At 53.6% G+C, this 12,588-nt stretch overlaps 2 protein-coding genes across 5 annotated transcripts in view; one reads left to right on the top strand and one right to left on the bottom strand.

Moving 5' to 3' along the window:
* MRPL37 (mitochondrial ribosomal protein L37) overlaps positions 1 to 12,588 on the bottom strand; it is a 911,410-nt gene that overhangs the window by 204,445 nt on the left and 694,377 nt on the right. The window lies entirely within an intron of this gene.
* Positions 2,464 to 11,602, top strand: LDLRAD1 (low density lipoprotein receptor class A domain containing 1). 4 transcript variants are annotated; one of them, XM_050803704.1, is made up of 6 exons: positions 2,464 to 2,480; positions 3,230 to 3,285; positions 6,283 to 6,411; positions 8,356 to 8,493; positions 10,179 to 10,307; positions 11,454 to 11,602. In XM_050803704.1, exons 1-6 carry the CDS (start codon positions 2,464 to 2,466, stop codon positions 11,600 to 11,602), a joined length of 618 nt encoding a protein of 205 aa, XP_050659661.1. The 4 variants fall into 4 exon arrangements, with proteins under 4 accessions (XP_050659661.1, XP_050659668.1, XP_050659678.1 ...); XM_050803711.1 differs by lacking the exon at positions 6,283 to 6,411; XM_050803721.1 differs by lacking the exons at positions 6,283 to 6,411; positions 8,356 to 8,493.

Genomic DNA, 12,588 nt, shown 5'->3' with positions numbered 1-12,588 from the left:
TGGCAAGTTACTTAACCTCTCTGAACCCAGTTTCCACCTCTGTCAGGTGGGTGTAATAATATTACCTATCTTACAGAGTTGTTGTGAAGATCAAGGGAGAGGGCGTGTGTAAGGCGGCGGTGTAGTGCCTAGAGCACAGTAGCTGCTCAGTAAATAATATCTGCCTCTGTTCCATCCGTGCCCTCCCCTTGAGAGTGAGACTGAATTGGAGGGGATATGATTCCAGGAAGTTCAAGAATTGAGGCACCAGGGCCTCTCCTTCATGTCACCAGGCCCCTTGCTGCCTTTCCCCCAAGGGTTCTTGGTGACACGCTGAGCCCTGGAGAGCACAGTGCTTTCAGCACAATTGTATGTGGCTGTGTCCGGACTCAGCAGACAAAAGGGCATTTCAAAGCCCCGAGGAGTCTTTTTTTAGAGGAACACTTAAGAATCACAGAGTCAAGGAAGGCCAGAGGCTGAAGGGCATTAATAGGTTCAGGAATGGCAAATGGTCATCATGTCTGATACCCCTCTCCACTCTTACACCCACGGCAGGCATCACTGGTCAATCACAGTCCTGAACCCATGTTCCAGAGAGCCTTTTCCCATCAGTTGCAGTTGGCATGCCATATAAAATCTAGTTAGTGTCTTTAGCAGGGACCATGGGTGCCCTGCCCATGCTATCAACCCTTTCCTTTTCAGGACATATTAGCCTAGCATGCAGTTGCCAAGTTGCCAACACTGGCATCTCCTTTCCTAAGGCAGCCCAGAGGTGCAAGGAATGAACACCCTCTGGCTAGTCTCTTTTTTTGTTTTTGAGACGAAGTTTCGCTCTTGTTGCCCAGGCTGGAGTGCAATGGCGAAATCTTGGCTCACTGCAACCTCCACCTCCCAGGTTCAAGCGATTCTCCTCCCTCAGCCTCCCGAGTAGCTGGGATGACAGGTGTCCACCACCATGCCCAGCTAATTTTTAATATTTTTAGTAGAGACAGGGTTTTATCATGTTGACCAGGCTGGTCTTGAACTCCTGACCTCAGGTGATCCACCCACCTCTGCCTCCCAAAGTGCTGGGATGAGCCATCATGCCTGGCCTCCTCTGGCCGTTCTCAACCAGGACTGGCAGAAGCTGGCAGATTAATACCCCAGTTCCCCCGACCTTGAGTGGGATAACTCTGAGGTGCATCTTCTCCCCTGGCTTCCCCGAGTGCCCCAGCAGGGCTAAATTCCACTTGCCCACAGCGGGAACCTGCTTCATAACACGGCTGTTATTGGATCCTTCTCTTCCCTGTCTCATTTCCCTCATCCCACGACCAGCATTTCCTGGGATCACTCCCAGTTAAATCTACTTGCCCTCACATCTTGTCTTATGGTCTGATTCTGGGTAACCTTAAACTAAAACACCCCCTTCATCTAGTTTACATCCTTATTTTCTAGATGAAGGAACTGAGGCACAGGGAAGGGGAGTGAGCAGCCCGTCAGAGCCAGTGGTAGGGCCCTAATGAGAGTCCCGTTCTCCTGGCCGAGGGCTCAGCTCTTCAGAGTGTTACTTCCTGCCTCCCAAGGGCTGCCCCTGTGTCTGCGCCTCCCACTTGGCCCCACGTGGATTCATCATTTTATTTTCCAATGCAAAAGAAAAGGCTGATTGCAGGTTGGAAAATCTATGGGCATCAGAGGCAGGTGCAAGAACTCCTGAGCTCATTTCTGGAGGTAGACACCTCCCCTCCCTTGGACCGGGTCCTTGGACCTGTTCCTCAAGATTCCAGGGCCTTGGTTTGCTCAGCAGTGGGACAGGCTGCTAGGGAAACCCACTCCCTGGGGGCATAGAAGGGGTTGTTCAGGCACGCAACCAACCTCCCACCTCTTCCCTACCTCGGGCACCACCTCAGGGACAGTAAAAATTCACATTGCCACGTTTCTAAGTGAAATAATTTAAAATTACTTTTGCTTTACAATTTTAGTGGAAAATGCATATTCTTTCAATCTAGGTTACCTATGTAGTTGAACAGAAGAACATCAATGAGAAAATGACCCCTACTTTCTAGCCACAGAAACATTAATTCTGGGAGTTTCTGCCTGCATCTTCATACCCCTGGAACCTGAGCTCCTCCGGTTCCATCACTGATGTGGAGGACAATGCACTTCCTGAAAAGTTTCTGGGTTTCACTCCTCCCATGTGCTGTGAGACTTGGGGCTGTTTCTCCCTCTCTGAACTTCTGACTCTTCATCTGTGGAACGGGGATGAAGATTCCAGCCTCGCAATGTTGCTGTCAGATGGCAGATGAGGGAATAGCCTGGCTGGAGCGGGGCGCTCCTTTCCTTGCCTCTGCTTGGAAGGCAGGTGGCAGGGGACTGCCCACAGGGAGGCTGTGGCCTGGACAAGGCCTCCCACCTGTCCCTCCTCCGGATTGGCCCTGGGGACAAGGCAGGGAACCCGTGCTGAGCTCTCTGCACACAGCCCTGGCCAGGGAGCTGGAAGCTGAAGACATGAACAAGGTCTTCCCCAGGTGAGAGCTGTCCCCAGGTGAGAGCTGTCCCCAGGTGAGAGCTGTGCCCAGGTAAGAGCTGTCCCCAGGTAAGAGCTCTCCCCAGGTGAGAGCTGTCCCCAGGTGAGAGCTGCCCCCAGGTAACAGCTGTCCCCAGGTAAGAGCTGTCCCCAGGTGAGAGCTGTCCCCAGGTAAGAGCTGTCCCCAGGTGAGAGCTGTCCCCAGGAAAGAGTTGCCCTGACCAGGCTCCTGGTCTTGGGAGAGCAAAGCTTGGGATGAAGAGTGGGCAGTACAGAGTGGGCATACATGGGAGACACGGAGGAAAATCAGCCCCCGGCCTGCCCCGGGGCTCACTCCCAGGGTGTAGGGGACCCTACCAGTGACACAGCTATACAGTCCAGGTGGCAAGTGCTGGTATGGAAACAGAGGAGCCGGGTGGATGGGAGGGGAGAGCGGCCAGCTTTACTGGGGAGGAGGGTATCAGGGAAAGCCTCACCCGGGAGTTGCTGCCCAAGCCGGTTTGAAGGATGAATGTTTGTCAGGGGGACAGCAGAGAAAAAGGCATCCCAGGCAGAGGGCACAGCACAGGCAAAGGTGTGGAGATAGGAAGCGGGCATGAAGCATCTGGGGTGTAAGCATGCTGGGGTGTGAGGGACCCGTGGTTCCACCTAAGACTCTCTCAGTGACCCCTCTGAAAACCCTGTTGTCTGCCTCCCTGAGGCTGGAGCTCACCTCACCTAAGCCCACCCCTCACTCTGTTCTCTTGGGCAGGGAGAGAATGACTACGCTGCTGCTGGACCCAAAGCCCACCCTGGAGGGGAAGGTAAAGAACCGGAGGGCCCGGGACCAGTGCCCTGTGGGGCTCCTCTGAAGCTGGCAGTTGGCTATAGAGGCATGAGGAGGCTTCGAGGCTCCCGCTTTCCTTCAGACCTCTGCTTCCAGGTTAATGTCTGCTCCCAGCTTCCTGGCCGGCCATGCTGACAGTCACTTGCTTAATAGGGTTATTCATTCTCTCCACGCACATGCATGTATTAAGCACCTACTGTGTGCTGCCTACCTCACAGGCATCAAACTGCATACAGTGCTCTCCTCTAACACAGGGAAAAGAACCAGCACCAAATTCCTGACTCACTGGGTGACCTGGGCAATTCTCTTTACCTCTGAGGGATAAAGTGACACATTTATTTAGCCCTATTATGTACCACTGGCCCACAGTGTGACCAGGACAGTTCTCTTCACCCTTCTGAAAACAGAAGAAGGAAGAACTACACATGTACTGAGCTTTGTATATGCCTTGGCTTGGCCCACATTTGATCAATGAGGAAACACACTGAGAGAGGCAGATTAAAATACCAGCTGTGAAGAATCCCACCCCAGTTATGTGCCTGGTGCTGCACGATCCCTTTAATCCTCAGCACAGCTCTGAGACAGGGACCCTGTTATGGGGCAATAACAGATGAGGCAGCTGAAACGAAAAGAAGTTGGGTAACCAGGCCAAGGTCACACAGCCGGGAGGTTGGAGGGCAGGGTTCAAATGTGAACTGAGGTGTCTCTGGTTACAAAGCCCCAGGGCTTCTGTTGCTCCAAGCTGGTGTCTGTTTATTTCCAAGTCCTGACTCATGATGGGCGCGGTTGTGGAAAGAATCGCCTCCTTCTCCTCATCGGTCCAGGAAGGGGACTGGCACCTAAGGGCTTTCTGGCTTTGAAGTGCAACAGCTTCACCTGGGCAGGGGCCTTGGTTCCGCGGGTTCTCCCGTTGCCCCACCTTGCGCATGGTCTGTGCTGTACAAATATTTGAGGAGCTGCTTGGCTGATCAGGACACCTCTCCCTGCCCGGAGTCACGCTGCCTCCCTGGTTACCTGAGTTTACCCAGGTTGCTGATGGCCAAAGAGCCACCAGCTAGGGCTGTAGAGATGACAGGTTTTAGATTTATGCTGCCTCTCCTGCTATTGTCTCCCCTCCCAATGCACTTCCATCCTGGAGTCCCACCGCCCCAGGCCACCTGCAACCACCAGGCCTTTATTCCTGCCACGCCCTCTGCCTGGAATGCCCTCTCTTTGCACCCTCCTCTTCTGCCTGTGGAAATCCCACTCTGCTTCTGAGGACACTGCATTGGGAATGTGAATGGATTGGAAATAACCTGGACTGACCCATACTGGGGGCCTTCCCTTGTCTCCCGGGCCCCTGGGTCAGCGTATTCACAGTGTTCACAAAGCCCCAGGCCCGGCACGGTGGTTCACACCTATAATCCCAGCACTTTGGGAGGCCAAGGCAGGCGGATCACCTGAGGTCAGGAGTTCAAGACCAGCCTGGACAACATGGTGAAACCCCGTCTCTACTAAAAATACAAAAATTAGCTAGGCATGGTGGTGGGCACCTGTCATCCCAGTTACTCGGGAGGCTGAGGCAGGAGAATCGCTTGAACCCGGGAGGCAGAGATTGCAGTGAGTCGAGATCATGCAACTGCACTTCAGCCTGGGCAATAGAGCGAGACTCATCTCAAAAAAACGCAAAAAACAAAAGCCCCCACCACATGCCTGGCTCTAGGCTAGGTTCTGGGGTCACAGGGATGAATCACACCTGCTCCTGCCCCTTTCTCTGAGGTACCTGTGGCAGGTCAGTAGCTCCCATGCTCCTTCAGACATGTCCATGCCTTGCCTTCTAAGTGCAATAACAAGCTGCAGAGGACAAGGACCAGGGCAAGCTGCACAGCAGGGTACCCAGGAGGTCCTCAGTAAAGCCTTCTTTTATTATTTTGTAAGCAGGAGAGAATTAAAGGAGAATTAAAGTGCAGTTCTACAAGAGTAGGGAGGTCCCCTGTCACTGCTATCTCCATAGCACTTAGAATAAGGCGCGGCACATGGTAAGTCCTCAACAAGCAATAACAGACCAGACACGGTGGTACACGCCTGTTGTCCCAGCACTTTGGGAGGCTGAGGCAGGAGGACTGCTTGAGCCTAGGACTTACAGGGTGCAGTGAACTACGATCACACCACTGCACTGCAGCGTGGGCAACAGAGCCAGACCCTATCCCTAAAATATAAAAAATAATAATTTTTTAAAAAGCAATAATAATAGCTCATACTCACCACTTACTATGTGCTGAGCACTGTTCTAACACATTAACTCAACAAATTCTAATCCTCTCAACAAACTCGGAGGTAGCTACTGTGGTCCCCATTTTCCACATGAGGAATCTGAGGCACAGGGAAGTGAAGTGGCTTACTCAGTGTGGCCCAGATAGGATGTGGTAGAGCTGGGATTCCAACCTGCATCCCAGCAGACTCCAGAATGAACAGTCAATTGGGACAGTGAAAAGGGCATGGGTTTTGGCATCAAACAGGTGTAGATTCACACGCCAGCTCTACCCGGGGTGACCTGAATCTTTTCTTCTTGAGCCCTAGTTTCCTCATTGATAAAATAAAAGTTTGTTTTGAAAAATAAAGACCATGGTTATGAAGGGCCTAATGGAGCTTCTGCCCCAAGTTGGGGGCTGGACACACAGGCGTCCATCTCTCCCAGTGTCCTGAGGAGGTCACCTGATGGCGGGTGGGAGAGGAGGCTGTCCGCCTCTGCCATTCAGTCATCTGTGGGCCCCGGCCAGGGTGGCATCTAGTGGAGTGGGCCCACAGGCAGAACAAAGAGCATCAAAGAGCATCACGGAGGGCTTGGGAGCTGCTCCTCCAGGGAAGCCATCCCTGCTCTGCTCACCCTGGTTGGGGACAGGCTGCTTGCAGCGGGCATGGCGGGAAGGGAGCTCCCTGTTCCCAGTGCTGGCCCTTATCACCACCACCCCCGGGCTTGTTTCCCCCCACACAGCAGGCTGCGGCCCCCTCTGCTGCTCGCGTCGCAGGGCCTGCCTCTCTGCCTCTCTGCTGTTCCTCCTGGCAACTCTGGCCGCCCTCATCGCCTTGGTCACCATCCTTGGACTCCCATCACGCACCCCCGGTCAGGGCAGCCAAGAAAGGGTGGGTCAGATCCGGTGGGAAGGGCATGGGGGGGCACAGAGAGATGAGGGAGCCCCGACCTGCCTGGCTTCTCTACCAGATGACTTTGGACAAATTCCTTAAGGTGCACGCACAGACACCTGCACACACACTGACTGTACCAGTCTCTGAGCCTCCATTTGCACATCTGTGACATGGTTACCGAGAGGATCCAGCTCTGAAGTCACCTCCTCCAGGATGTCTTCCTAGACCCCCAGGCTGGGTTACAAGCCTCTTCTCAGCCCCACAGTCCCTATACTTCCTCTTCCCCTGGCCTGGGCACCCTGGGGTAGTGCTATACATCTGTGTGTCCATCTCCACCATGGGGGACAGGGTCACATCCCATACATGCCTGCAGCCCCAGCTTCAGGGGTGAACAACCCCAAGACAGTGCCTGCCCTCATGGAGCTAATAATTGTTCTGAGAGCAGTCTCGACATGAATACATATTACAGCAGGGTCCCTGGGATCCCTGAGAGTCTAGCCCCGTTGAGGAGTCAGGGTAGGCACAATGGGTATTAGTAGTGGGGGGATGCCAGGAAAAGCATCCCAGGAACAGGGAACAGCATGTGTGGAGCCCTGAGGGGTGGGAGGAAGCAGGAAGAGAAGAAGAGACTGCAAGAGGCCAGTGTGCAGGAAGGGCTAGAGTGACAAGTGGGGCCAAGGGCCTCACAGGCTGCACCGAGAAGGGAGGTCATAGTCCAGGAGCCACAGACAGGAGATTAAGTTGGGGGCAAGTGTCACCAGGTGGATGTTTCTGCAGGATGGCTCTGCAGCCGGGCAGGGTGGGTGTAGAGGGCTGAGGCAGGGGCTGAGATTCGCAGCTCTCCCGCTGCCTGTGCAGGAACACAGGCCCTGAGGTGGATGCGAATACATGAGCAGCTGCAGTCATGAGTCCGTGCACGCACCTGTGTGTTTTGTGTGTCTATGAGTATATGCAGCTGTCTGTGTATGCATGTTCATGTCTGTGTGAGAGCATGTGTGTGTCAGTGCATGTGTGCACATCTGTTGTCTGTATATCTGTGAGTGTGCATGTAGGTTCAGCTGTGTGTGAGCATGTGTTCATGTGTGTGTGCATCTGTGTGTGTGTCTGTGTCAACATGAGTGTCTCTGAGAGTTGCTCCCCCGTCCCCCCACCCACACTAGCTGAGGCTGCCCAGGGACTGAGAGGTGGTTCACGCATGCACAAACACAAATGCACAAACCGGCTCCCATCCCCAATTATGCACACGTATACACACGTGGGGCCAAGGGGTTCCCCCTACCTTGTCCGCAGGTTTCCGTCTTTTAATTCTTTGCGGCAGCCCTAGGAGTGGGTATTCCTTTTCTCCTCCCATATGGGAGGCCAATGATGATGTGTCTCAGGGGTGTTTGGGGAACTATAGAATAAAGATATGAAAGTGCTTTGCAGTTGTGCCCAGATAGAAGGAATTATGACATATGGCCCTCCAGCCAGCCCAAGTATATTGCTTCTGACACTCTAACCTCATACCAGGAGCTTCACCATTACAACCACTTCACTGAATTGAACACTGTCCTCAGAAGCTTCCCGTGACACTGTAAATAAGTTTTCAATACAGGAGAGAACCATTACTTGTCCTGCACATTTTCCGTTCTATGTTTCTTCACAGAGATGCTTTTATTTAATCCCCGCAACAGTCCCACGGGGTGTGTGCTATGATCCCCATGTTGCAGACAACCTGAGACTCAAGGTGGTCAGGTCATCTGCCCAAGATCAGGCAGCCGGCAGTGGGTAGAGCTGGGGCTTGAACCCCATTGATGGCGCTGGGTTCATCCCCCCCACTGCTCTAGCCCCTCAGGCCAGCTCTAGGTGGAGTTCAGGTGAGGATAGTTTGTCCTTGTGAGCACCACCCCTGACCCTCCAGGGCCTTCCCCTACCCATTCAGGAGCCCAAGCTTGTATAACACTGACAAATAGGACAGGCTTCTTGTGCCATGACCAGAGGAGCTGCATTCCAGCCAGTGGGGTCTGTGATGGCGTTCGCACCTGTACCCACGGCGAGGATGAGGATGAGAGCTTGTGCCGTGAGTACCCGCTCGGTGCTGCCCCTCCCAGGGGTTCCCCCACAGCCTAATTCTCTCTGCAGCCATACTGAAGCTCAGTCATCCCTGAACACACCAGGCACCTTCACGTCCCCATGGTTTTGATGCTCCAGTGCCTTCAGCCAGGAACGCCTGCCCCGACCTGGTCCCAGTCAGGGACATACATGCCCCCACTAAGGAATGCCTTCACCCTGTGCATCTCCACTCCCAGAGAACCCGTATTCATCCCTCAAGGCAGAGTTCAAGTGTTACCTCCTCCAGGAAGCTTTCCCTGACTCCCACACGAGGTTAAATTGTCTCCTTGGGCTTCCACAGTCCCTGTGGTTCCCTGTGTCGCAGCCCTCGTCACACTGGTTGTCACTCGATTGGCACATCTGCTGCCCCCATCAGACTGTGAACTCCTCTGAGGCAGGCCCAGTCCGCTTGATATGGGGGCCCCAGCGCCTAGCACAGAGGGGTATTCAGAATGGCTTGCTGAATGAATGAGCAAATGAATGAATGGGAAGACCTGGCCCCGGACCTCAGACACCAGAATGTTCTCAGGAGAGAGAAGCCTGACCCCACAGGAGAGAGACAGCCTGGAGAGGTGCAGTGGGTGGGGTAGGGGAGCTCATGGAGGGCGAGTCATTGCATCAAAGACCCTCAAGACGAGAAGCAATTTCAAAAACATCTAGTCCTTGCCCCAGCTCATCCCCAGGCCCCTCTTTAGCAAGCCCAACCGAGGCCACCCGGCCTCCATTTGCACCCCCTGAGATGCAAGGGTTGGAAGGTTCTTCCATGGGAAGGTTTTCCTTGTCCCAAACTTAGAGCTGCCTCCCAGAGTGGTTCTTCCCTGATTGGTTCCAACTCTGTCCTTCTGTCAACCCTGCCCCAATAGACCATGCTTTAATCCCTGCCATCATGGTGGCGCTGCATGGATTTGAAGATTACTCCCTTGCCCCCCATGCGGGTTCTCTTGTCTAGGCCGCATCCCCTTCTCTAGGTCACAGTCAGCCCCCTTGTGACTGAGTTCCTGGCCCTCCCCATTCCATCAATGCTCCACAGAATAAATACCAACTGCCCATGTCCCCCTCCCTGGACAGGCCTCAGAAACATCCTCGGCGCTTCTGGCTGGGTCTGGGCAGTCTAAGGAACAGAAGCTTGCTCCCTCCCTGCCCGAGGTTTTCTACCTCTAGTGGTGTGGCCTGAGTTTGTGTGAATTTTTGGTAGCCCTATCACACTGCTGCCTAACAGAACACACTTCCCCTGAGCTCCGGGGCCCAACTGTAAGACTTCCACATTTATTCCTGTGCTGTTCCAGTTGGAGGAGGCTTCCTGGAGGTGATGGAACTTGAACCTGAACTTGAAAGTGGAATGGTTTTGGATAGGTATTAAGGAGGCTCTTTGTGGAGGGGCATAGGATCATCAGTGGCGTGGGGCAGGAACACACCACGACTGGGGAGGAACTGAGGAAGGGAGGGGCAGCTCTCTGGGCCTCTGTCCAGCGACGGAGCTCTCCTCTCCCTCTGACTCCGCCGCCTCCCCAGGAAACCTTCTGCTTGCACCCTTATGGGCTGGATGGTCACTGATCCTGAGTTTGGCAACTGCCAGGGCGGCCAATCCTTCTCCAGATAACCCTCAGACAGCTGTGACCAGATGTGAACTTCTTCCTGCCTCCTCTGTCCCAGGAGATGTGCCCCAGAGCCTCCCCCGCTTCCTCGTGGCCCACTGTGGAGACCCGGCCTCCTGGATCTACTCAGACCAAAAATGTGATGGCACTAACAACTGTGGGGACTGCTCCGATGAACTGAGCCCAGGTAGGGGTCTGGGCATAGGCTGGGCTGAAGCCGGTGGCTGGGCAGCAGCCAGAGGGCAAAGGGTGACCAGGGAATCTCTAGGGCTCCCCTTTGCATGCCTTCTCTGCATCCTAGGAAGGAGTTTTCTACCCCTGCTTGAATACATCCTGTGGTGGGGTACTCACTACCACTCCAAGTGACTTCTTCTGGAGGCTCATTCTTCTGCAGTGGGGAAGTCGCCTTCAAGGGCGCAGATGAGAAAACTGGGTCCCAGAAGGTGGTCATGCAAGGAGTACATACGTGACCCTGCTGGGATTTGAACCTGGGATTCCCTCATCTCTGCACCTCCCAATAACCCTGTGAGGAAAGCAGGGCAGGAATCACCAGCCCCAATTTGTTTGTAAGTAAACTGAGGCTTTGAGCAGAGAAAATTAGTACAGTGCATGACAGGAAGGGAGCTCAGGTGTGAACCCAGGCCTCCTGATCCAAGTCCCAAGGCCTATAGCTGCCCTAGAGTTTCCTCTCAATCTCTTCCCCAGTGGTCAATCAACAAACATTTTCTGAGCACTGGTGGGGTGCTCAGAACACACCTGGTATCAGATTCAGGTAGGGGACATCAGGAATCAAGCATGTGTCGTACCCCCAGGACTTACATCATGCTGATGCCAAAAGGAGATGCTGGGGACCTGGAGGAATCAAGGGAGACTTCTCAGAAGAGGTAGCATTCAGGAAGACCAAGAATAGACAGGTTTCAGTAGGCAGAGGCTGGGTGTGTGGGGAGGAATGCCAGAGGCCTGAGCAGAGGAGAGAAGGCTAGGAGCACTCTCGGGGAGTCATGGCAGGTAAATGTGGCTGGACTTAGGGTAAGGAAGGGCACCCATTCATATTGCAGCCTTTACCATGTGCCTGGGACTTTGCCTGACATCCTTTGCTTAATAACAAGCTTGAGCACACTAGGAAACAGGTTCAGACAGGGTGAGCAAGGTCACATAGCCTGTGAGCTGTGGAGTCTAGATTCTCTCTGCTGCAGGAAAACTAGGAACACACTCAACCCATATTAGATAGGTTGGGGCCGTGGGGAGCAGGTTTCAGAACTAGGGAGTGCCCTGCTGCACAGAGCATTCCAGGACACAGCAACTGCTCTCCTGCTGGCTCTTGTCTCCCCAGTGACTGTGTGCCCACCCTGTGGCCCTGGGTGGTGGCATTGTCCTTCAACCTTCTTCAAGTACTGCGACTGTATTCCGAGGCGTCTCTGCCGCGACCACATACAGCACTGCTCCGACTGGTCCGAAGAGTATGCCTGTCCCGGACCCTGAGTGGGCTACTCAGGCCAGCATGGAAGGCTGGCTAGAATGGCACTGATAACCCTGCACATGAAAATTGAATCCTAGCTCACAAGGGCAGGAAGGAGCCTTTGAAATGGGATCTACACATCATTTCTGAAGAGGAATTTTCTCTCCTGCTTTCAAGTTGTTCAGTCTCTGCTTGAATGCCTCCAATGACCAGGAGCTCATTACCATGTTAGGTGGCTTCTAACACAGAAGAGGTGATGAAACCCTGTCTCTACCAAAAATACAAAAATTAGCCAGGCATGGTGGCCCACACCTATAGTCCCAGCTACTAGGGAGGCTGAGGTGGGAGGACTGTGTGAACCCAGGAGGTCAAGGCTGCAGTGAGCTGTGACCATACCACTGCACTCCATCCAGCCTGAGTGACAGAGTGAGACCTTGTCTCAAAAAAATAAAACAAAACAAAAACATCAACAAAGAGAAAAGGAATCTACTTCCATGATTTCATGCCTGTCTCTGGGGTGTCTCATAGGAAATCTGCTAACTGCTCCAAGACAGACTTGTGGATCCTAATCTCATCACCCCTTGGAGTGATGATATGTCTGGGAACTAAATGACAAGCTGAGTTTAGCCTTCACGGATGGCACATATGTGAAACATATGCCACTTCCTACCCCTTTGGTACCTAAGGCAGAGATACTGGGCTTGGATGCAACCTTAGCATCTCCTCCAGTTCAGTTAACCCCGCAGGCTCTACTGGTTTAACCACGTGACACAGCACACGAAACAGGATATCTGGCATCCTACCGGTGGGAAGCCACCACAGGAAACTCCGAGCTGTAGAATAGAAGATCTGGAGAAAGAGCAGCTTGAAGGGCTCCTCACCAGTCTTCTGTCTGTCCACCCTGCTCTCCACACCACCACTCCCCACCCTCCACTCTATGCCCAGCTGCCCGCCTAAACAGCCCAGTTTTCTGGAAGTAGGGACTATATTTTGGTCCTGGAGCCTGAAT

Source organism: Macaca thibetana, chromosome 1 (genome assembly GCF_024542745.1).
Source record: "Macaca thibetana thibetana isolate TM-01 chromosome 1, ASM2454274v1, whole genome shotgun sequence".
Lineage (NCBI taxonomy): Eukaryota > Metazoa > Chordata > Mammalia > Primates > Cercopithecidae > Macaca > Macaca thibetana.
This window is presented reverse-complemented; position numbering and strand designations above follow the sequence as displayed.